General features: G+C 39.3%; 1 protein-coding gene and 1 long non-coding RNA gene across 2 annotated transcripts in view; one reads left to right on the plus strand and one right to left on the minus strand.

Annotated features, from left to right (window-relative positions):
* LOC131227687 (uncharacterized) overlaps positions 1–11,535 on the plus strand; it is a 38,875-nt gene extending 27,340 nt beyond the window's left edge. The window contains exons 2-3 of the long non-coding RNA XR_009162443.1: positions 11,011–11,047; positions 11,212–11,535. This is a non-coding gene — a long non-coding RNA (uncharacterized LOC131227687). The remainder of the gene's footprint in view (positions 1–11,010; positions 11,048–11,211) is intronic.
* Positions 11,536–19,710: 8,175 nt separating this feature from the next.
* On the minus strand, positions 19,711–23,802 carry LOC131228114 (disease resistance protein RGA2-like). Its single transcript, XM_058223946.1, has one exon. The coding sequence runs from the start codon at positions 23,482–23,484 to the stop codon at positions 19,711–19,713; it is 3,774 nt and encodes a 1,257-aa protein (XP_058079929.1). The 5' UTR covers positions 23,485–23,802.
* Between the last annotated feature and the right edge of the window lie 2,014 nt (positions 23,803–25,816).

Consider the following 25,816-nt stretch of genomic DNA (forward strand, 5'->3'; position numbering starts at 1 on the left):
ATATTCAATGCCATCGAATGGAGGTTCAGTGCAACCTAATAGAGGCAAAGATTTAAAATGAAAATTGAATAAATTCGATTGCAACTGAAAGACTAATTCGGTGCGAACGAAGTACTGTTCGATACAATAAAATACTACAATCAATGCAACCAATGCGTAACAAAAGTGTGTAAATTCGAGGTCGATTTCAAGTTGGTGCAGATTTTTTTTATATAAATGGGTGATTCTAAACTTTCCTAAGTACAAATTAAGGCTTCGGAGAAAGACTTATGGGTGGCGGATCTTCCACGAAGCCGTCATTCTTCTTCTTTCCCTCGATTCTAGTTTATCTTTTGATTTTCTTCTAAAATGTTAATCATGTTAGGCTAATATCTTAGCTAAGGCAAGGGATAGAGTTTGTAATTTAATTTCAGTATTTAATTTATTTGATTCAATAATAATAGGTTTAATAATGATAATAAATATAAATAGATTTAGATTTTACTTAAAACTTTTGTGTTGTTTCATCTTTATTCCATTGTCGACTTCGGACATATTGGAAGTGCAATTACATTACTTGATTAGAAAAGTAATCAATTTGTATAATTAATTAATCTAGTGCCGCTTTTGGATACTTAATTAATCAAATTGTATAATTAATTAATCTAGTGTCGCTTTTGGATATATTGAATACTCTTGATTCCCTGCGATTGATGTCCAAGTGCTTCATGAAAAAATCATTCAACTGAAATTATACTCTTATTAGTGTTCATGATTAGTATAACAAATATTATTTCCTGACTGAATAGAATATGACTTCGATTTCAATAAAATTATATATTGAATCAATAAATTTGATATGTGATTGCTACGATGCATTTTTAGTCTTTCATTTTTATTGTTTTAAAACATTATTTTAATTGATGGATTAAAAATCTAAACAAATCGTTATATTTAGATTAGTTTAAAAATCGTGTTTTTCAATACCTATAGATTCAATCTCGGTCTCATTGAATTATTACTAAATTGCAGTCCTCACTTGGGTTGTCAACTCCTGAGTTCAATCATCGATCAATCGAACCCATATTTCATGAATAGATTGAAGACATCTCATAATAACTCCTTGATGATAGCGGGGTAAATTAGATCTCTTCTTTGTGCTGCGTGCATGGCTCAAATTAGGCTGTGGAATGTTATGCTCATTTTTATCCGATGCCTATGGAAAAGCCAGATCCACCATGCTTTCACCCATTTGCCACACACCTGTTTAGATAATATCCAAACCACCCATGTCACGTAAGGTACTACAAGATCCTTGAACCAAGGGTAGGGTGGATTCGGGTGACCCGGCTCTGAGTTCCTATAGCAGGGCCATGGTCTATGCTTCCACGATCCTAACCTTTAAGCTGACAGACGCTTCCTACAGGCCCACCAAAACTCTCTCGGACAAGAAAACCCTTTGCCCTTTGAGCAATGTCGAGACTATTACAACGATCCACAACCAATGAGAAATGGCCAACGATCGTAAAATATTAGCCTTCCAATTCGAGAAATTATGTTTTCATGGTCTATCCTATCATTTCTTAAGCAAAATGAGGATTGGGTTATAAGAGATAAGATGAGAGGAAGACGGATCAGATGTTTATGAGCGTGCGGCCTCACGCTAGCACGGTGGAGATAATCGGAACCGTTCACCGCAAAATCGATAGGCTAATGGAAAAGTCACCCAAAACTGATGCTCGTTTGGGAGCTTGGATGTTCGGGCTTTTGGAATGGAATTCAAATCCCGCCCAAAATAGTGTTTGCCACCCTGGAAGTTTGAGGTATTTCAAATCCAAAATCTGAGGTGAAGTTCACTTTTCAATTCCTCTCCGAAGGCTAGCTTGCAAAATCTTTTTCTTTTTCTTTTCTTTTCTTTCTATCTTTTTTTTTTTATATAAAAATTATTATTATTATTTTTAAATTTTTTAAATTGATTCTTTAAGGAGGGAGGCAACATCTCCTCTCCACATTTCATTCCCCAGCATCCAAACACAATTTCTGGATTTCATTTATTGAAAAGCCGGTCGCCTAACACAACTGACAGAATGAAAATATCAGGGATTGCAAATCCTTGATTTGGATTCTTAAGTAAAACAGAGGTAGCAATAGCCAAACCAAGGATTGATATCTCCTTTTACGTTTGTCCTTCAAGAACCATTCTGCATACTTTACTTGGTAGGTTCATTATCTGAAAGAACTGAGTGAACATCTTCAAAGGGCTTCTTCAAATGGTCCACCCTAAACTATGGATAAAAGATTCTCATATGTGTTCAGGTCGGGTTTGAGCAGGTACTATATAACCTGGGTCCAACAATCTTGGCTGGTCAGGTGTGTTCGGGTTCAGGTCGGGTTTTTGAGGGCCTGGACTTGGTAAGGCCATGTACATGGTTAGGCACGCCTGATGGATGGATTAGATCGTACACATGTGTGCTGCTTTGGCAAAGTGTGTAAATAGGCTCTTTCACATGCATATTGGCATAGCAAACCATATTCTTTTACTATAAATTGTGTTCTTAATATACTAAAGATTACTAGTAAATTAACTAGACCAGCCCCAACCTAACTCTTAATTGGGTCCAAAATGGTAGACCTGAACCCAATCTAGTTTCCAAATAGGTCAAAAGATTGGACCCAAACCTAGACCCTTAATCCTAAGGGCTCGTTTGGATGGTGGTAAATGGTTTACATGCGCTGTAAATGATTTTACAGCCTGTCTGTTTGGCTTCGAGTTGTAAATGCTTTACTAGTAAATCATTTATATTGTTTGGATAGCCTGTAAATGGTTTATATCTTATAATTGTGTATTCACACCTGAGATAGTTTAGAGAAGGAATTCATTAAAAAACCATTAAAATGACATATGAGAGTGGATTTTAAAGTGGAACATTGTGTGAAGTCCATCTCACTAAAGCTTAGAATTGATCTTCACATAAAACCAAGCGGTACATGAGCTATAAAAGTGGACCCACAAATTCAAATGCTCTTTTATAAGGCCAAACAGAGAGAGAACCGTTGGAGTCCTTAGATACAATAAAGAGAGGGGTGTGTATCTCCTTTTATTAGGGCCTAAAACATTTATTAATAAAAAATTAAAAAAAAAAACATTGGAGTCTTCTTGCTAGTAAATCATCTACTAGCAAATGAAATTACAACTTCTTGCTAGCAAATGAAAAGGAGAAAAAGGTGGTAAATCATTTATAACTAGTAAATGATTTACAAGCATTTGAGGACATTCAAATGCTAAATCATTAACAAGTTGCTTCAGATGGTAAATCATTTTAGGGCATCCAAACACTAAATCATTTACAACTTGCCTCATTACTACCATCCAAACAACCCCTAAATGTACAAGAATATAGCTTTGTATATGGATAAATCTAATAAGGTACACTCTTGACTACTATCCAATCCATCATCTTCATCATCAGAAGCTTCTCCCAGCTATTCAGGAGTCAACTTAGATTGTTGATTTTGGTTGTCCACTCGACATCAACAGAACATCCAACAATTGACGTTCATACATGTAACAGCTGAATTTGTTGAATTAGTCCATTGTGCATACATGGGATCTCTAGTTAAAATTCATTCATACATGTAACAGCTGAATTTGTTAAATTAGTCCATTGTTCATTTCTTGGCAGATTTCAATATTCTGATATGTACCTTCAAGATGATGAAGACCATTTTCTCTTACTTCTTCTGGGGTGAAACAAAGAGCAGAAAGAAAAGACACTGGGTTAAATGGTTGAAGTTATGCTTCCATTGCCCTTTTTCGTCGGGCATTTGGAATAAGGTTTTCTCTCTTGCATCGGTCACCTGGGTTATGACTCATTCTATCAAAGATCTCTTTCTCGCTTGGCACGCTGAAGACAGAGGAACCCTTGGGAGGAGGAAATGGTGCATGGCCATGCTTGCGGTGCTTTGGTCTATTTGGGCTGAAAGGAATGGTCGTTGCTTCTGCAACAGGAAAAGCTCTGAGGCTGGAGTTTTCTTAAGGAGTTGCAAATCCTGCTACCAGCAATAGGTATGGCTTGTGTCAGGACTGGGGAGGGCTTTAGGCCATTGGGGAGCCTGGTCTGTGGCCTGATTCTTTCTAGTCGGTCTCTCATTCGCGTTACTCCAGGATCTTCAAAGAGGAGATTCAATTCCAGTGTTGTCAGCCCAATCTGGCTCATCAGGGGTCAGGTAACTTGGGGCAGTCATCTACTCTTTCTTCCCAGCTCAGTCAACCAGCAGGAATTGAGGTCAGGGGGAGTTTCATGCTTCAGTTGAAAGCCAGAAAGAACCATTGGGCAGCTGATAGGGGACGCTCAGGCCAGCAGTAGACAGATAAGGGACCTAGCATATTCAGAAGCAGCCTAGCGTGATCTGTCTGGTCAGCAGGAGAATGCTTCATTCAAGGAAGGCAGAGATCAAGGACCTGAGGTTCAACAGGATGGGGTGGGGCAGACTAATGCAGTGGCATTTTCATACCGGGCTCAAGTAGGGTAGCTTGTGGGATGCGGGTACACACTCGGGGTAGGTGGCCCGTGTGAAGCGGAACCCATGTGAAGTGGGGCCCATGAGGAGGTTTAGCTGAGGTCCTAACCCATGCGATTTGAGGCCTGAGCTATGAGATAAAGGGATTGATTCGTCACTCTATCAATTCAAGCTTTTAGAGCAAGTAGCTAACTGTCCTTCATCAAATTGGTATCAGAGCGGGAGGTGCATTTTCACACTGGGCTTGAGTGGGGTAGCCCGAGGGATGTGGGGACACACTCGGGGTGGGTGGCCCATGTGAAGACTCTCTATCAGTTCGAGCTTTTAGAGCAAGTGGCTAATTGTCCTGCATCACAGACCTCCATTCAGTTCAGTCTGGGGTCTGTTAATGCTCGGGCTAGTGGTGAGATAGAGCACCTAGATCACCTATTTTTCCACGGAAAGCTGGCGGCGTAGGTTTGGGCTCATTTAGTCGTATCTTTGACATGGATGTTGAGCCTTACTAATCAGTTCATCATCGAATCATCCATTGGTCGAGCTAAGGCCTTGTCGAAATTCAAGCTTTTGGGAGGCATGGCTCCTTGTTTTATTGTATGGGAATTATGGCTTGTGAGGAATGCCTGAAAGTTTGAAGGAAAAAAGATTTCAGCAAAGGAGGTTTTAGTAAAGGTTCGTAAATGACTGAAGGAGGTGGGTCATTGCATCCTGGACAAAGGTGATAGCTGGTTTATTGATGAAGTTGGCATTCAAAATCTAGGCCTTAAGCTGTTCAGAGGTTTCTATATGCCCAATGCTGTTTGTATGTTCTCATGGCTGGTAGATCCAGGAATTGGCGTCTCGTTGCCTTGTATCTGTATGACCCTACATGGGCCATCATCCTCGATTGATAGAATCATCACTGCTTTAATTCCCCCAAGTATGTCATCTGCTCCTTGCTGTGTATGAGGGGTTGCAGGGCAGGATATGGTGGTGATTGGATGCTGGGATAAATGAAAGTTATATAGCTGATGATGGGTTTATAGTGTGTTTTGTCCCGATGTCTAGTGGATGTTTTGGTGGGGGGATGTATATTGTGCACTGGAGGGTGCAGTTTTTGAATGCCGTTATGGGTTTCCTGACTGGAGGGAGTGATTGATGCAGGACAATTAACTACTTGCTCTAAAAGCTTAAACTGATAGAACATGGCAAATTATTCCCTTTATCTCATAGCCCAAGCCCCACATCCCATGGGTTAGGACCTCGGCCAAAACCCCCCTCGTGAGCCCCACTTCACATGGGTTCCACCTCACACGAGCCACCCGTCTCACATGGGCCGCCCACCCTGAGTGTGCCCCTGCATCCCATGGGCCACCCTATTCGAGCCCGGTGTGAAAATGGCCTTGCATTAGTGATGTTTCGGGGTTGGCTGTGGATCAGAGTTTTCTTCAGTTGGAGTGAGAGGCCTGGATGTCTGTTGATCAGGGCAATGCAACCTGTTTGCATTTTGGGGCTTGCTCTCTGGATGTTGACAGAGTGGTAGTTGTCTCTGCTTCGAGGTGTCCTGGTTGCTATGTTGTTTGCCAAAGAGTGCAGTTGGGTCTGTCCATCTCACAGCGGGCTGTTGTGTCTAAGGCGGCTGCTGGTTGGAAGCTGTGGATGTTTCGCTGTCCAGCTTCCTTTTATTTATTTATTTATGAAGCTAGGATATGATTGTAGAGTCCTGTGTTTATCTCAGCTTCTAGTTGTTGTAGAGGCTCTTTTCCCTTTTGATCTATATTTTTTCTTTGTTTGTGCCGTAAATAGGAATATATGATAGGTGAGGCCCGGATCTTTTCGTGGTGCCCACCCGAATGCATGTAAATTTTCTTTTCAACAGAGTTACAGGTGGTGAGCTCCCACATTTCTGAAAAAGAAAAGAAAAGGAATAGTTCATTTATTTTCTTACGAGTGACAACATCTTTTGTTTCTCTACTGATTGAATGGTGAGACTTCTCTATGTTCAGGAATAAATTACCGGAGATTGTTAACCTTTCGCCACTAATAATATCTGAAAGTTGGGATTTATCTGGTCTAGAGAGAGCATGCCAAACCCAATAATTTGCCCAGCTCATTTGGTCTACTCACTTGCGACTAGGGGTGTACATGAACCGAGCTAGCTCAGTTAGCTTGCTCGACTCGAAAAAGCTCGATTCGACTCAGTTCGAAGCTGAGTTCGAGCCGAGTTGAGCCGTTTTTTGAGCTCGAAAATGAGTTCGAGCAGGCCCTAGCTCGATTCGACTCGGATCGAATCCAGCTCGAATCGAACCAGTTCGGTGACTCGGTTACTTTGCCATTGATGTTACTCACCAAGTGTTTGATCAAATGACTCAACGGAGTGTAGCTGGTGACAAGGAAAGTATGTACATGAAACAAATACCCTTTTTTTCTTGGTTTTTATGTTGCTTAGAAGGTGTTTGATAAAATGCCTGTAAAACCATTGCTTTTGTTTCACATACAGAGGGATTTTGAAGGTGCAGTCCAGGTGTTTGTGGAAATGCCTCAATGGCGAAATCGGCCTGAGCTGGCCCAAGCTGCTGACTGAATCGAGCCGAGCTGGCCAGTTAGGCTCAAGGACCGAGCCGAGCCGAGTTCAAGCTGAGGTCAGCTAGTGGCCGAGCCGAGTCGATGTACACCCCTACTTGCGACAAGATCAAACTCGGAGCCAGGGCCAATGTTTATATCACCAATGTATGTATATATGAGTGATATGGTCTTCTTTGTTAGTTGTAGGTTGTGGGAGGGCACATTGTTGATTTGACTACTGAAATTTACGTGAAATAATGAAAATACCCTGAAAAGCTCCTTCCTATTCAGGTGGATAAAGATCGGTCTACAGAAACTTGCAACAATTTGAAGTGATCCAAATGATTGTCAACCCTCCAGGGCCACTGCAGTTGGGAAATGAAAATGTCTTGCTAGCTGGATGGTGCTACGTGTCTGATACCAGGAAATTTTGACATTGCTTGACAACTGCTACACACTTTTGCTGATTGGTGCGCACACCAGATGGATGGCATGCATTTCATGTACAAGAATAGAGGGCTTGTAAGTTACTACCCTTCATAAAGATGCATGTTATAAATCATAATCATTTTTGTTTGACACCTAAAAATGAGTTATCTCATTTTAGTTAACAGTAGCTATGTATTAGAGATCAAGATCTCTAATACATAATTACTGTTAACATGAAGTATTATGTATTAGAGAACAAGATCTCTTATGCATAATTACTATTAACTAAAATGAGATGAACTAATTTTTAGGTGTCTGCCAAACAAGGCCCCAGGTTCTACAAAATATGCTCTTGTAAATGGAATAAACGGTCTGTTTGGGTAGGTGATCCTGCAAAATCGGGACTATGCCTGGATGGCAATTCTGGTAGGCCCCATACCCTCGACGTCAGATTCTCCTTGAGAAAGTTGTACTTTCCCACCATAATCACAACTATGCGAAGTTTCAGAAAAAAAAAAAAAAAACTAACTAAAATGACCAATGATTCTGATTAATCCAGGAAAATGCCACCTGACATGCATAAATCTAATGTGAACATGAAGCCCTCCAAAATTGGTATTGAGGCTTAACCTGGGATCACCTAAATTCTTGAAAACTGTAATCTGGCATTGCCCTGACAAACTTGTTATCCTTTTTGTAGCTGGTTGGCATTGGCAAACTTCAAGGTACAAGTTTGAACAAAAGGTTAAACAGAGAGATCCATAACCAAACAGTAAATTTAATGGCAGATGAAATCCTTAATCATAAATATAACACATAAAACTCATTTGATTACTTGTAACAAGCATAATAGTTGGACTACAGATCTGTTTTACATGCTTTTTAAAATATATACAACCTTCTTCCTTTCCTCAATCATTCATTTATACATTGGCTTTCTAATTCAATACAAGGATAGATATACAAACATCTAGTAAAGTGAATGTTGCTTCCTGAAACCTATTTACGAAGCCTAGCAACTGATGAACCATCGAGACATCGAAAAACCTATTTTCTGCCATCTTTTCTTGGTATTGTGGAAATGCCCAACAATTGAAATTGGTGATAAATGTGGAATGGAAAATAATGTGTTGGGTATATGCACACACTTTCCCTTCTTAGAGCCCAAAGCGATTGCATTAGAGTCTCTGTCTGTCACAAATATCTCCATACCGGTTCTAATAGCCAAGAATTCTGCTCCCTTTGAGGATCCCCTCCCGCACTAACTGCTTCCATCCTTGAGCATGCCTCTAATCCTAAAAGGCCAAGGGTTACAAAAGAACTTCTGTCAGTATTAAAAAATCATTATTTAACAATTTTAGAAATCATACCGATAACCGATCACCTAGAGCAAGGTACCACAATTAATGGTGTTGTGTCCGGCCAATGCACCACCATGTCGGCAAATCAACGGGCAAATTATGATCCAACTCAACATACAGGTGTGGCCCACTTAATGATTTGATCTGCCTGATTTTTGAGAAGGGGCCTGTAACTTTTTTTAGTACTGATTTCCTACATAAGTGGCATGTTTGCAGGAAATATGATAAGGAACAATAAGTTGTGGTACCATTGCTGGTAGGTGATCAATTCTCAATCATCTGTTGTGCAATGTTGATCAATAGGATGTGATGATCAAAACCTTACTAGAGAATGTGACAAGCATAAGAACATGTCTAAGAAACATAACATAAAAAAATTCGAATTCAAAATGGAAAAAATATGTAGTGTATGTTTGGGTTTGTTTTGGCTGAGGCACAGGTAGTGCGACTTGCTGGTTGGACTGGTTGGATCTCAGATGCATTTTCCATTCTGGCACATGTAGCCTGCTTGCAGCATGTGTATTTTAAGAACAGCCATCGTCCTAGTTGTTCACTTGTGGATGAGTCATACCTGCTTAGTGGGCTGCAAATGGATATTGACAAAAATATGAGCTAAGAATGAGCAGCAATCCAAATTTAATGTTTCAAACTTGCAAATGATCAAATGGTCAGGATCATTCAATCACCATGACTTTCGGGCCAATGGTCCCAATGATGATGCACATTTGCTGTGAATAGTGGGGCTGAACACATAATGGAACTTCCGTGAAGTACTCTATCAACGACATTTATCCTTGAATTTTAGAAAGACACATGAAGAAGGGAGCAAGAAAGAGGTCTAGTTGCAATTTTAATATGTTAGAAGCATTTAGGGGTCATAGAAATGAGATTACAATTTTTTATTTTATTTTATTTTTTTAAATTTTTTGTGTGACTAATTGGTAATGTTTTTCAAAGAAAAAAAATAATATCAGATTAGATTGAAGAAAGGGCATTCTGTACCAGTCCATGAGAACTGTATTGGAAAATCTTGGGAACCATGAAGTATAAGTGCGCTGCTTCTGCAAGCTTCATGTTCCTGCCATATCTGTTGCAAGCCAAACAATGCTACTACAGTCCTGAATACCATCATGTTTCTCTATACATGCTCATTAGCTGAAATGTTCTATTGTCTTTCCTATAACAATCATGCGCCTTTTGGTCAGGTACGAAGGACAGCGTGATATGCTCTATAACCAGACATTTAACCTTGATCGGGTTGCATTTGCATCTGAGGGAATTAAAGATGCTCAACAGACGGTATGTTTTAAAGCTTCTCCTGGTAAAATTTGGTGATATAATTGTGTTCCAAGCATTCACCGAGAGTATCTCCCACCACCTGTAAATGGTAGGAGGGAATCTTGACATGTATTCTAAAACTGACAAAAATTCTGATTGTGAAAATGCTGCTACATTCCTTCCAAACATCTTTAAATGCTGAGAGATTTAGGCTTACTACTCTCGGTGAAATGCCCATATCTTAATAAGATTTTCACTGGGACTCTGTACTGAACTAACTGCTGCTTTTGCTTTTTAGATGTCAGCTTTGAAATCTGCTAATGAGTTGAAAGGAATGATGAAAACTGTGAAGATTCAGGACACAGATGTATGATTCCCCCTTCCTCTGTTCTCAGGACATGCATGTTTGTATTTATGTGAATGATGTTCATGGACTTGGCTACTTTTAAAGATCTATTTGCTAATTGCACAAATAATTACACTATACTATTAAAAAGTAATAGTATATTGTAAATCTTGCAAAATACTATTACAATGTGATAATTTGTTTTATTATTTAAAATATTTGTACAGCCTTTGTCGGTATGACGTTTAAAAGGACTGTCTCTGGCACCTTGTATTTGTCGGACATGGATGACACATCGGTGTACAAGTTACGTAGCTCTTATGCTGCTTGTGGCTCAAGGTAATTTCAAGAGCAGAAATAATTTGTGATTTTGGAATTTCTACTCATAGAAGTATTTCACACACGCAAACAAAAAAGGTTTACTTGGGCTCTTTTTTGTTGTATAGGAAAGAAAGAGCCCTTTCGTATCACATGTGCATTGTTTCATGATTTTTGGAAACTCTACTGGGTGGATGTGAGCAACGAAATCCAAGAATCTCTTGGAAGTAGCTACAGTTACCCAATGACATTGACGAGGATGAACTTTTGTGTGGTAATATGAGATACATTCATTTAGGGATATTACTCTCTTCAGTTGGCTTGTATTGTGTGGAATTTTCTTTTTCATTCCTGGTGTTTGTGACCAAATCCTATGAATTCTGCAAGATTGATTTTTCTTTCTTTTGTTTCTGGTTCTCTTCTTTTAACATCACAAAGAGCTTGATGCTTTGGAAGCGGACATGGGAACGGAGACAGAATCTGAGGGCGTGCCGGTGTATCGTCAAACTGATAAGTAACCAGATTTGGATGCTGAACTCAATTTGCCTTCGGCGCCATCAGGGCATGCAGCAGGGCCCAACAGACAGAATGCCCAGGTAAATTCATCATCAGTAATTTTATCCACATCATTGTCTTCATAAATTGAAGGAGATTTTGCTGATGGCTACCTCTAATTGTAGGTAATCAAATATGGGAAGAGGCAATATATGAACCTTGAGCAGAGGATATGCACAGTTTGGTTCAGTGATCCAGATAATCTGTTTGTGGGTCCCATCGTGAATGGATCATACCTCAAAAACTCCTCAACAGGACAACATCAATTCCTAACCTTTTGACTTGTGGCCTGTTAGTAGATGATGATGGAGAAAAAAAACAAAAAAACTGCATAGGCTCACATCCAACTGAACAAAAAGCCCCAGAATTGATTGCTAGGATCATCTGACCTACGAGTTTTTGGGGCATGCTTCCCACATTGTGGGGTCAAATTTGCCAATGGGCTGGATTACCGAACCATAGACCCCACTTATTCACTGAAACCTGAGATTTCTGTGCAATGAGGTTTGCTTATCATGCCACCCACATGGGCCAAGATTATTCAGCTGTCCATTTGTTTCATAGACTATGACGTGCATCTTATCAGTAGACCAGCCTGATTTTCGGACCAGGGCATCTACATGATTAGACCCACTTGATAGATGTCGGGGATCTCGCCCAGGTGTTGGCACGTGTATTGACCCGTAGATGGGCTGCTTTTTTTTTTTTTTTTCTCCCCCAATATGAAGACTTGGTAAATTTTAATATTGTAAATGTTTTAAAACCCTGATTGGACTGGTGTCAGAGTCCATCAGACCATTTGGACGAAGACCTGACACTAAAATGGTCTGGGTCACCTTAAAACCCTGTATGCTATTTGATAATTTTTTAAATAAATAAATATAAGTAACTACATCTGTCAAAGCTCAAAACCACAACTTTCTTGGAAATCAATTGCTCTTAACCACTAGGCTAACAGCAGATTAACTGTTAGTTCTCTCTGCCTTAAATGATTTTGAATGAAGTAGATTTCCATGCCAAAACTGGCCTAGAGCAGGCGTGGCCAGTTAACTGAACCACCCACAAAAATAGGGTTGAGGTGCTGTTCTGGTTTCAAAACAATTATTAGTCTAGGCAAGTTTTTTCAAGTTGAATCGAATTGAGTCTCTCATACACGCACGCAGGCACACACGTTCTCATGTTCTTGACCAAAGCTGATAGTGTCGAGGCTTTTTTTATTTTTTTATTTTTTTTTTTAAATTTTGGGAGTTTACACACACATATTCTCATGTTCTTGATCAAAGCTGATAGTGGTGAGGCTTTTTTTTAATTTAATTTAATTTTTTTAATATCACATGTGAAAATTATGTTTCATATATACATCACCTGATGTCTTGGATTTGTGGGTGGTGATTCTTTGTTAAAACGGAACATGATTTAACACCCCCTGGTTTTATCAGGGTATTTATTTAAGGCTGAACTTGGATGTATGGTGGTATTTTCTCATTATTCACTTGAATATGCCTAGAATTCTCTCATTTACACTGCTATCATCACCTTTAGGTACCGTTTCTTTCTGTTTTTGTGATAGCAGACAATTTCTTTCCTGTTTAAAAAAGGAAAAGAAAATAAAACAGGGTTTTTATGGATAAAAATACTGGTTTTCTGTTTTAATTCTAAGAAAACTAGGTGATAATTTCCCCACCTTTTCCTAGGCTATGTTGTCTCATCCATTCCATGTGACACTCTTATAATTCAATCCAACCCAGCCAGGTCGTACGGCCCATTACGGATGGATCATGGCCTGAAAGGCAACATAGATCGATGGTTCCTAACCATCCAACTCGTGATTATAAAACTTAAACATGGTGAATTACAAGGTCCTAATATAATCAGTGATTTGGATAATCCAGGCTGTTGTCATTGTATGCAATGTATGCAGCCGATTAGATAACAATATTAAAAGTTGTGGTGAATCTGACCGTTGCAACCTTTTTTAAAGGAGATGGTCAGCGGTTCAAAATAATTCAAGCATTGGAAGGTCTGTATGTATGGATATACAAATCCCATTGGCCGCACTCCTGCACAAGGAAACCCATTCACATGCCACTCATGTGCCGAAGTGTCCAAACTATATTCAGATGGGTCCCACCATTTAGATGCCCTTTGGGCCTGTTCACTAATTAGTGGTGTTACGATTCACGAACTTTAAAAACCTAAATAAAATAAACTAAAATCAAACTTCTTATATGCCATCATTTTGTTTAGATGAATAGATTGGGCTGATGTCTAGGCAGGGCCATCTGTAGAGTGGGACCCAACTGATTGATAGATTGGATCTCTAATACATTTGCCATGTTAGCAAGTGGGTTGCCACATAAATTCCGCTTTTGATTAGATTGGTCACATTTCTTAAATCATCTGGGTGAAAGAGCAGGGTTTTCACTTAGGTGGGCCTGAGTATGTGAAAGAGTAGGTCTAAATGATATTTTCCCCTAAACGTCCATTGTTTTGTATTGCTTGCGTTAGCTGATATAAAAAATGTGGCCCATCTCATGGAAAGCTTGATCTTGTACACATGTGCCATATTTGCATGTGTAATGGCATGAATACAAGCAGAGTTGTAAACACGCGTGCGTTATCAAACCTCATTTTACCAAAATCAGCAGTGTTTTTTGATTATTTAGAACTTTAGTTTTTAATATTCTGGCCTGCAATCTCACCTTTTTTCCTAATCAATTTAAGACATGAAAGTAGCCATATATCCATCACACACACACACACACATATATATATAGCGGAACGCTCACCTACGAATCAGTTGGCACCGACTACCTACCAACTTTTTTGAGAACTCATCATATCTGATGAGTCTTGAAAATCTGAACGGTCTACATGAAGCAGAACCTCATGAAACCCTCTGGTACCAATTTTTACTTTGAACCAAAACTTTGGTGGGCTATGAAAATGCAAACAGTTTCTTCCCTTGATTTGAATTTCTCTTTGCTATGGCCCACCAGAATCTTAGATCAGGGTGAAAATTCACCCCCTTTGGTTTCATGGGATTCCACATCTTATGGACCGTTCGGATTCAACACCCATGACACGTGTACAAAGGTGCGCACGTGCATAAGTGCTTAGGTGAGCATGCCCCTCTCTCTCTCTCTCTCTCTCTCTCTCTCTCTCTCTCTCTCTCTATATATATATATATATATATATATATATATATATATATATATATATCACTAAAACTGACAATATAATCATTTTGATATCTAAAGTACATTTCCAATGCATCAAAAATAAATTGTTTGCCACATATCTACGTGGGTAATGAAATCTTATTAAACACTAGAGGCAAGAAAGAAACCAAAGTATTCAAGGAAATTGATTAGAATCCCAATTACAAAGAGAAGATCTATGGTACCCTTTACAAGAGAGTCAAAATTCCAGTTATAACCAACTACTGGAATCTACTGTTGGGGGACCGCAGAAGCACTCAAAGATGAATCAAGTAGAGTATTCCAAATGCACAAAGAAGCCCAATCACAAAGACTCCGAATTTAACGTGAAAAATCCTTTCGAAAAAAAACCACGGCACAAAGTGAAAATAATCACTATAAAAGCACAAATTACAAGAGATAGAGAGAATACCCAATTCGAACAAGTCTCGAATCTCCCTTACAAGTTCTTTGAAATCCTAGGAATGAATTAAAAAGCTTTAGAATACCCTTAGATTCCGATTTCACTCCTATATATAACCTCTAAGAGAATCACAATCAAAATCAGAAACAAATATTGTAGATTCCCGCATATACGAAACTCTGCATAAATCTACGCATATGTTCAGTGGGACCTTTGATGGGACTTCGATAGCATCAAACCTACTTCGATGTCATCAACAAACTATTGAATTTACAGATTTTAAGACATCTATCAACATCTACACGTGAGATTTCCAAGATACAAGATTTCAACCTTTACTTATTTAAAATAGCACTCAACTTTGAAACAGGAATACACTTCTCAAAGGCCAAAGCGATTACATTATAAAGACCTCGTCCACCGTGAAAATCTCCACACCAGTTCTAATAGCCAAGAATTCTACTCTCTTTGAGGATCCACTCCCCCACTAACTACTTCCATCCTTAAGTATGCCTCCTATCCTGAAAGGCCAAGGGTTATAAAAAGAACTTATGTCAGTATTAAAAATCCATTATAAAGTAATTTAAGAAATCATTCCGATAACCTTATCGATCACCAAGAGCATGGTACCACAACTAATGGTGTTGTGTCTTGCCAACATAGTATATATATACACCACCAGGTGGGCCACATTGTTGAAATCAATGGGCATATGACAATCCAACTCAAAATACTGGTGTGGCTCACTTAATGATTTGATCAACCTGATTTATGAGAAGGGGGGCCTATAGTTTTTCATAGTAATGATTTCCTACACAAGTGGCATGTTTGCAGAAAATATGTTAAGGAACAATTAGTTGTGATCAATTGTCAATCATCTGCTGTACAATGTTCAATAGGATGTGATGATCAAAACCAAAGTTTCTTAGCATAAGAACATATCTAAGGAACATATCATCAAAACATGGAGTTCAAAATAGAAAAAAATAATAGGAAAGTTGATTATTAATCTAATGACAATTTACTTCTAATGAAAAATGCTAGCAAAGATCACTCAATCAACTTGCCTGTTCACTCCATGATATGATGATCCAAACCATACATCTGGAAGTTCCCATAACATATGGCCCACATGAGAGAAATCTCACTGATATGACATCTTCAAGGGCCTATAACATATGAACTATTGTTTCAAGTTGCTTTCAGATGAGTAAGATTTTCTTTGTCGACCATCTTTGGTGTGAACTTCTAGTGGGGCGGAAGAAGAGAGAACCCCATTAGCAAACCTCAATTATGTAAACATGACATCCACTGCAAGTATGAACTTCCAAAACTCACTGTGGTCCATGTATCGGTTGCACCACACTATTAATAGAAAAATGGAAAGTTTGCAAAGAAAATAACTATTGGTTCACATTCAATGTATGCTTGTCACCCACCTGATAAGCAGATTGGCCTGATTTTTGGTTCAAAAATCACTAGCTGCCTAACCCAGTCCCCCACAAGTGCACCATGTTGGCACGTGCGCTGCTAGGCCCCTTTTCTATCTCATTTGCACGAGTCCCACTTGCATTCCTCAATGAAATGATGGCCTTTAAATGTTCTGTTTGCCAAAAGAAAAAAAAAAATAAAAGTTAACCACAGAAAGCAATTCAGGAACTATACAATGCGTCTACCAGAAAAGCAGAAAGTTTACAATGCACTGACAGAGAATTTGTATGGCATATGTTTCGATTTTCAATTTACATAAACGGGACTCAGAGTTCCTTGTATAAGTGTATTATTGGAGACTAACATCTTTCAATGTCTGATTATTGAGCATGGAATTGTGACTGATCAAAATAATTGAACAAGCTAATGTCCATAAAAGGATGATCTGCCTATCTGTTTGCATTGGTGGAATCCAAAAAGGCAACCGTGGGCAAGAAGAGTTTTTTGCTGATGTGATGTTTCCTACTGGTTGGAACAATAAAGTATTGTGTGGGAAACTATTTTTCTTTCCACAAATTTTCAAAAAGACAGTTTTTTTTTCCCCTTCTAAAACCTTGATAATCTACATTTTTCACACATTTTGAGGGACAAATATCACTTTTTAACCATCAACCATTCCATATTTCCATGAACTTCATGGAAACTAAAAGAAACAACCATTTCAGAATTCTTTTCCATGACTTTCCTTATCTATCATTTTCCTCCCTCAACATGTGACATTTTCATGGAAACTTGGCCCATCTCATGAAAACCTCGATCTCGTATGTGTGCTATAGTTGCATGTGCAAAGGCATGTACACAAGCACAATTGTAAACATGTGCCGGTTATGAAACCTTATTTTACAAAAATCAAAACTATAAGTGTGTTTTGATTATTTAACATTCTCACATGCAATCCCACATTTTCTCCTAATCAGTTTAAGAATGAAATGGTTGTATATATCACACTACATAATAGATTTTTTTAATCACAAAAGCCAAAAACATTATCATTTTAAAAAGTACAATTCCAATGAATCAAAGTAATTCATTTCCCTCATAGTTATTTCATTTTTAAAAAAATTTTAATTTTAATTTTATTTTTTATGAGGGTAATGAAATCTTATTAATCACTAGAAAGGCTAGAAAGAAACAAAATTCATTAAGGCACTGAATAAGAATCCCAAATATAAAGAGAATATCCTTGGACCCCTTTGCAAGAGAGTCAACAATACAATTAAACAAGTACTGCAAATCTACACATGAGATTTCCAAGAAGCAAGATCATAACCTTAACTCATTCAAAACAGAGCTTGGCTTTGAAGCAGGAATGTAGTTTCCAAAGGCCCAAGTGATTGCATTATAAAGTCTCTATCTGCTGCCAGTTCACGAAAATCTTCACACCAGCTCGGATACCCAAGAATTCCGCTCTCTTTGAGGATTACTCTCTCACTAACCACTTCCATCCTTAAGCATGCCTCTAATCCCCAAAGGCCAAAAGTTATGAGAAGAACTTGTGTCAGATTAAGTAACCATCATATAACAATTTAAGAAATCATTCCAAGAATCAATCACCAACAGGCAAGGAACCACAACTTATAGTGTTGTATTCCGCTAACATATTACATCAACCTGTGGGCCACATCATTGGAATCAATGGTTGACTCGACATACAGGTGTGTCCCACCTAGTGATTTGATCAGCCTATTTTTGAGAAAGGGGCCTTTGGCTTTTCAGGGTGCTGATTTCCTACACAAGTGGCATGTTGGTAATAAAGATGTCTCGATACAACAAGTTGTGGTACTATTGCTCGTAGGTGATCAATTCTCAATCATTTGCCATGCACTAGTGTTTTAAATGACTACGCTATGGAGTGTGTAACTTACACTATATAGCACACCTTAATTATAAGGTTGTGTACGTCATGGAAATAGCGTAAGTCATGTGTACCCTACGCTATATGATAATTTCAATATGCTACACACTAGAAGTTATTTTTCACTGCTACATTAAAATCAATTAATGTTTCAATGATTTCTTATATTATTTTATTTTCAATACAAACTAGTTAATATTTCAATACTTTTAGTAAAATAATTTAAGTAAAAATATTAAATCAGCTTCGTTGCTCTTTCTTTACCTTTACACTTAATTATTAATTAGCTATTTGGTATAAAATATCATAAAATTGGTACAACTAAGTATGGCAAGTTCAATTAATCAATTTGCATAAACAGGACCCATATTTTATCTGTTAAGTGTATTTTTAGATAATAACATCCTTCAATGTTTGATTGTTGAGCATACAATTTGGTTGGTCCATCAATGTTTATATTGGTGGAATCCAAAAGCTACGGTCCAAAAAATAAAAATAAAAATTCTGCTAACATGACATTTTTCACTGATTGGTATAATAAAGAAACATGAGAAAAACTATTTTTCTTTTTACAATTTTCCTTTTCCACCAAAAACCTTAATAATCCACATTTCTATACTTTTTGAGAGAAATATCACTTTTTGATCATTTATCATTCTACATTTCCTTGAAAGTTATAAAAACTAAAAGGAACAACTTTTTTAGAACTCTTTTCTTTCTAAATTTGCCTTTTGGATTTCACCAATCTAAACAAGCCTTAAAATACAAATGATACCCATAAAACTATGATTATGTTCAGATCAAATAATATAACCTGCATGATTTTCCACAAATTTGTTACTATCAGACCTGGGCATTAGTAATTAACATAATTTCACTCTAAAAAGGAACAATCTTAAAGTAAATTACCTTAGATTTGAATTGATCATCTGCAGTGTAACTTCAACCATGCAAGCATTTGAGGTAGTATTCGTCTTGAGTTATTACCAGCAAGCATTTGGATGAGATATGCATACCACGTGGGCCCCAAAATTGCTGGACATGACCAATTTTTTATTTTTAAAAAATGAAGTAGCTATGATGGGAGGGGAAGTGGATTGTGTCCCACTAGATCTGTGTGGGGGCTACCGTGATGCATCTGTTTGGCCCCTTTACGTTAGCATCATCTTAAAAAAGGGATGGATGGTGTGGATAAACAGATATATATGATGGTGGGCCCCACACAGATATGGTCGGACGCAATCACTTCCAATGTGAGAGGATGATGTAGGAAGGAGAGCGTTAGAGCAAAGATAGGGTTGAGTAAGAGGTGGGATACTTACAGTTACAGAGGGAGGAATAGGTAAGAAGGAGAGCGTTGATGCTATCTCCTCTTCAAGCCCCAACACACGCCTGCACCCTTCGCTTCCTCTCTATGATTCGGATTCGGATTCGGACTCAGACTCGGACTCGGATTCGGATTCGGATTCAATGTGGATATTTGGGATGTGTGCTATGTAGTGCCAATCCTCGCCTTTCTCCTTCTTGCATCGCTTCTCTAATTGGGGACATCCATATATAGTTAGCTCTCGGAGATTTTTTAGGAGTTGCAGCTCGGATGGCAAACACTCCAATTTATCACAATTGCCGATTGTCAATTGTCGAAGCAATGACAGGTTTCCAATCCCCTCCGGCAGAGCCGTTAGACTTGGCAATCTCCAGATTTTTAGATTCCGGAGGTTTGTTAGGAGTTGCAACCCGGATGGCAAACACTCCAATTTATCACAATCCTTAATCAACAAAACTTTAAGCGAGGACAGGTTTCCTATCCTTTCTGGCAGAGCCGTTAGACTTGGCAAACTCATGATTTTTAGACGTTGGAGGTTTGTTAGGAGTTGCAGCCCGGATGGCAAACACTCCAGTTTATAACAATCTCCAATCTGCAAATATAGAAGCGAGGACAGGTTTCCTATCGCCGATGGCAAACACTCCAGTTTTTCGCAATTGTCGATCTTCAATTCTTGAAGCAATGACAGGTTTCCTATCCACTCTGGCAGAGCCGTTAGACTTTCCCAATTACTGATGTAGAGCTGTTTCAGTGTTATGGCATGCTGTAACCATTCCGGCAAAGATGTTAACTTCTCAAATCCGCTGATGCTTAATGCTTGAAGAGACGTGAGGTGTTGCATACCCTCTAGTAAAGAAGCCAGCTCTGGACATTCATTAATCCTCAAGTATTTTAAGGCAGTGGGGTGTTGCAGCCCCCTTATCAAACTCGTTAGGCTTTTGCAATGCTGAATGATAAGAACTAGAAGAGAGTTCAAGCCTTGTAGTCTCAAGGATGTTAGACCATTGCAGTCATTAATCTGCAGCCGACGGAGAGAGGTGAGGTTCTGTAACTCCTCTGGCAAAGATACCAGCTTATCGCACCCAGAAATTTTCAGAAACTCTAGAGCAGCAAGGTTTCCAAGCTCCCCTGGTATAGATACCAGCTCATCACAATTACAAATATTCAGAGACTCGAGAGCAGCAAGGTTTCCAAGCTCTCCTGTTATAGACTCGAGCTTCGGGCATCTGTCGAAAAGTAATTGTTTGAGACGGGGGAATACTTCTCTTCCATTGAATCCTGACCACTCCTCTAAATTAGGCATATATTGGAAGGTGAGTTGTTTCAGTGATGGGAATGCCTCTGTGACATCATTGTCGCCATAGAAATGGTTGCCAATAGATTTCACAGCATCCATTCCTTGTATCGCAAGAACCTCCAGGAATGGTAAGTGGCCAAGTGATGGGAGCTGTTCGCATCTTCTGCAATGATTCAGTGAGATTTCAATCAGATTCCAAAGCAACGAATTACTCATCCAATGCGGAAATCTGACGCCCACATACCCTTCCACCTTCAACCTTTTGAGATTTGGATGCGGTTGGAGACCTTCAAGTGTTTGCTCAACAATTCCTTCCAACTGAAGATCAATATTCTGACCCCATGAAAAGTGTAACGTATGAAGGTTTGGCTTCTCCTTCAAGTTGGCAACCTGGGCATCTGCTGGACACGTCACATTCTCAAGGTTTCGAATAATCAAGTTTCCTCCAAGGTTTAAGCCCTGCAGCTCTCTTATACCACATCCACTATCCTTGCCAATGATGAATATTGGCAACGTCTGAAGGAACTTCAGTTCTCCCATATTAGCTGGCATATGGGTCAATTTACCAAATCGATCGATTTCAAGATGTCTTAGGCTAGTCATTTTTCTCATGTCCATGGGTAACTCTGCAAGATAATCACAGTCCAAGAGTCTCAAGGTTTGCAAGTAGTGAAGAGTGCTGATAGATTCGGGAAGGGCTTGCATTACATTATAAGACAGGTCGAGATATCTCAAGTGTTTCAACTCACCAATTGAAACCAACGACTCCATAGCGACATGTGTATTGCTTAAATCTAACACACGCAAGCACATAAAATGTACCAAAAGTTCACAAGGAACGCTGACATTCTTCCCTCTTCCAGGCATGTTGACATTCCATCTTCCGAGCAGCAGTGTTCGCAAATGGTTTGCTGTCCTCAAGTCATTTTGGACTGTTAGGAGGAAATTACTAAAATCAAACTCCAAGGACAAACGACGAGCCCGGCTCATTTTAGAGATACTCATTGCATTCTTGTCCTTCAGAATCGAACATTCATTCCCTGCAACAGAGCTTGCAAGATCATGCACGAGGTCATGCATCTTGCACCATTCTATATTCCCATCATTATCTTTCCGAAGATCTTGAAAGAAGGACCGCCACAACAGATTATTAAAATACTCTCCACCAATGTCTTCCATTTGTTTAATTCCATCTGATGATGATTGAAGGAAACCTTCGGCTATCCAAAGTTGGATCAGTTTCTTCTTTTCAATTTCATAATCTTTTGGAAATATTGAGCAGTAGGCAAAGCATTGCTTCAAATGTGATGGAAGATGATAATAACTCAACTTTAGAGCTGGTAAAATGTGATTTTCATCGTCAGGAAGATTCCAAATTTCACTGTGTCTGACAAGCAACCACTCTCTTTCATCTGTTTTAAGCCGCATCAAGCTTCCGAGCGTCTTTGCAGCCAATGGGACACCACCACACTTCTTTACAATTTCCTTTCCATGCATTACGAGGTTTGCATGTTCTTGTCGTCCATGCACAAACGCTCGTTGCTTGAACAGAGACCAACAATCAGCTTCTGATAATACTGCCAAATGGTGTGAAGGGATAGTGCCCATGATTAAAGCAACTTTTTCACTACGGGTAGTTACAATGATTTTACTACCGCTAGTTCCTCTGAGAAATTGTTTCAATCGATCCCAGTTCATAGGATTTTCATCCCACACATCATCCAACACAAGTAAAAACTTCTTCCCACTCAGCAGTTCTCTGAGGCGACGCTGCAGTTGATCCATGTTTGGGAGATCACATTTGCTATTGGTTGCTGACTCTACGAGATCTTTTGTTACCCTGCTCACACTGAAATCATCTGACACACAAACCCACATTCTTGGCTCGAAATGCTTCGCTGCCCTCTCGTCATTGAAAGCTAATTGAGCGAGTGTGGTCTTCCCAAGGCCCCCCATACCAACTATGGGGATGACTGTAACGTCCTCTCTGTTATCCTCACTAATCAGTAATTCCATTATCTTTTTTTTATCTTCCTCCCTTCCATAAACATCTGACTCGATTACAAACGAGTCAGTTGGTTCTCGGCCTCGAATCTCGAACACCCGTTCTATCTCTTTCAAATGGAATTTAGACCTCTCTTCAGCAATCCCATCTAATCTCCGCCCTATCTCCTTTATCTTATCTGCCATATTTGAACGGGACACCAGTGGGTTGGATGCTGAAAAGAAGGTGCGTACCTTCGTAATGCAATCCCCAATCTCCACTTTTTTGCGTTTAGCTTCCACTTTTGGTTCTGCTTCCACTTCTGTTGTGAAGTCATCCAATATATCTTCCGCATCATAAACCACACATTTCAGCTTTCCCAGCCAATCCTGCAGCGCCTTGCTATTTACCTGCTTCTCCTCTGCATCTTCAAGCACAGCTTGTATAGTTGATAACTTGCTTCTTAGATTTCCCATCTCCTCGTGAACACCCCACAACAGTTGACACTGTTTTAGGATTGGGGAGGCTAGTTTTTCGATAATCACTTGAACAACGCCTGATACAACTGCTTCTGCCATTCCTTGGTCCTAACAGGGAAATCACAAGAAATTTTTTTTTTAGGGAAAGAGAAGGATCTCAAGATCATGTACAAGATAATCCTCCTCTATTATTGCCTATTTGTATTCCATCTATCTTATCCTCCTCTCTTATTGCCTGTATACGTTCTATCCATCTTAGATTCTTCGCAATATAATAAGCCAGTGAGAGCCCAAGATGTGAATTGATATAATTGACACTCTCCATGAGGCAAATGTACGTTGATTAGGATTGTTGGTCTGGTCGCCTACTATGCAGATGGTCCTAATTGCTCGATGTTTGCATTTTTAAAATCAAGGAAGCTCTTGGTGATTTTCTAAAGTAATGACTTGACTTGATGACCTTGACAAAATCTCGCTCAAAATCTCACTCTACATCTTATTTATTTTTAAGGGCTTGTTTGGATTGGACTCGCATTTGTTTCATCCATGCCGTTCATCCATTTTGCTAGCTCAAAATTTCTAGGCATTACCTCAAAGTGAGGCAGATCCAAATATCAGATGGACCAAGCCGCAGGAAACATTGTTGATTGAACGCCCATCATTAAAACTACTTCTTGGGCCACAAAAGTTTTGGATCAAGCTGATATTTGTGTTTTCCCTTAATTCAGGTCTGTGTCACCTAATTAAATAGATGGGAAATAAACATTACAGTGGGCCCTATGAACTATTTAATGGTAGGCAGTCGATCTCTACTGTTTCCTGCGGTGTGGTCCATTAAAGATTTGGATCTACCTCATTTTTAGGCTTATGCCTTAAAATGTGATGGGAAAATGAATGGACGGCATGGATAAAACAAAAACATCATTGTGGGGTCCACATAGCTTTTTCAGCACCCACCGGTACGTGGAAGGGTCCTACCCAATCCGAATCCGTTTAGTATGGACGCGGATTAGCTACCGAACTTGACGGTAGCGAGTCTGGCTATCGAAGGACGTCACCACGTTCTGTGAGGCCACCATGAAGTATATGTTGTATCCACACCGTCCATAGATTTGGAGAAATCATTTTAGAGCATGATCCAAGGAATCAGGCAGATCCAAAGCTCAACTGGACCCCACCATAATAAACAGTGGGGATTGAACATCTACCATTAAAAACTTTGGGCCACAGAAGTTTTTGATCAAGCTGATATCTGTGTTTTCCCTCATTCCATGTTTGTGTTAACTCATAAACAGATTGGATCTCAAATAGGCATCATGGTGGGGCATAAGAATGTTTCAATGGTGGGAGTCATTGTCCCACTATTTTCTATGGTGGGTCCACTTGAACCTTGGATCTGCCTTACTCTTTGGATCGCACTAAAATGATGTCTCCAAATAGATGGATGGTGTGGATACAACAAATACATCATAGTGAGGCCTAAAAGATACGGTGACGTAACTTCAGTAGCCAACTCGCTGCTATCGGGTTCAGTATCTAAACCAAGTCTCTCCTGGGAAAGAGGACTCAGATTGCGTCCTACCCCCGCCCGGACGGTTATCCGTCTGGGCAGGGCTCTGTGGAGCCCACCGTGATGTAAGTGTTTTATCCACGCTGTTCAAAACTTTTTTAAGATAATTTTAATATATAAAACAAAAAATAAGGCAGGTCCAAAGCTTAAGTTGATCACAAAGTTGGGATTGAACTTCCACCATTAAAAACTTCTTGGGAGCTGGAGAAGTTTCGGATGAAGCTGATATTTGTGTTTTCACTTCATCCACGACTAAATGACCTCATGAATAGGTTTTATGGTAAAAAAAAACCATCACGTTGGCCCTTAAAAAGGTTTCAACGGTGGGTGTCATTATTAGTGTAGGTTACTTTGGTGTGGTCCACTTAAGCTTTGGACCTGCCTCAGTTTTTGGTTCGGATATTAAAATTATCTTAAAAAAGTTTTGAACAGCATGGATAAAACACCTACATCCTGATGGGCTCCACAGAGCCCTGCCCGGACGGATTACCGTCCGGGCGAGGGTAGGACGCAATCCGCGTCGTGGGAAGGAAAGAAAACATCATTTTCACATACGAGAGGAATGTGTACCAAATGACCCTAATGCCTTTTTATCGTGTTCAACGACACTGGATCTGACTGACAACATGAAATTGCTTGTACGGCACCTAAACCGTCCAGGATTCGGCCATAAAAATTGGATACCTAAAAGATTAGGATAATCTAATCATTGAGTGAGCCACAACACAAGCCTCCAAATTCTCATGATGGCCCACTCGATGGTTGGATTGGCATGATGGGCGGGAGGGATTTGATGAGGTCAACACCGATTTACCTCAGGGGATATCTACTCCAAATATATGGAACTCTCTGCACTTCTTG

This window comes from Magnolia sinica, chromosome 15, assembly GCF_029962835.1.
Source record: "Magnolia sinica isolate HGM2019 chromosome 15, MsV1, whole genome shotgun sequence".
In the NCBI taxonomy this organism is placed as follows: Eukaryota; Viridiplantae; Streptophyta; class Magnoliopsida; order Magnoliales; family Magnoliaceae; genus Magnolia; species Magnolia sinica.

Coding starts and splice junctions, on each gene's coding strand:
- LOC131228114 (XM_058223946.1), bottom strand. CDS start 23,484: ATGGCAGAAGCAGTTGTATCAGGCGTTGTTCAAGTGATTATCGAAAAA.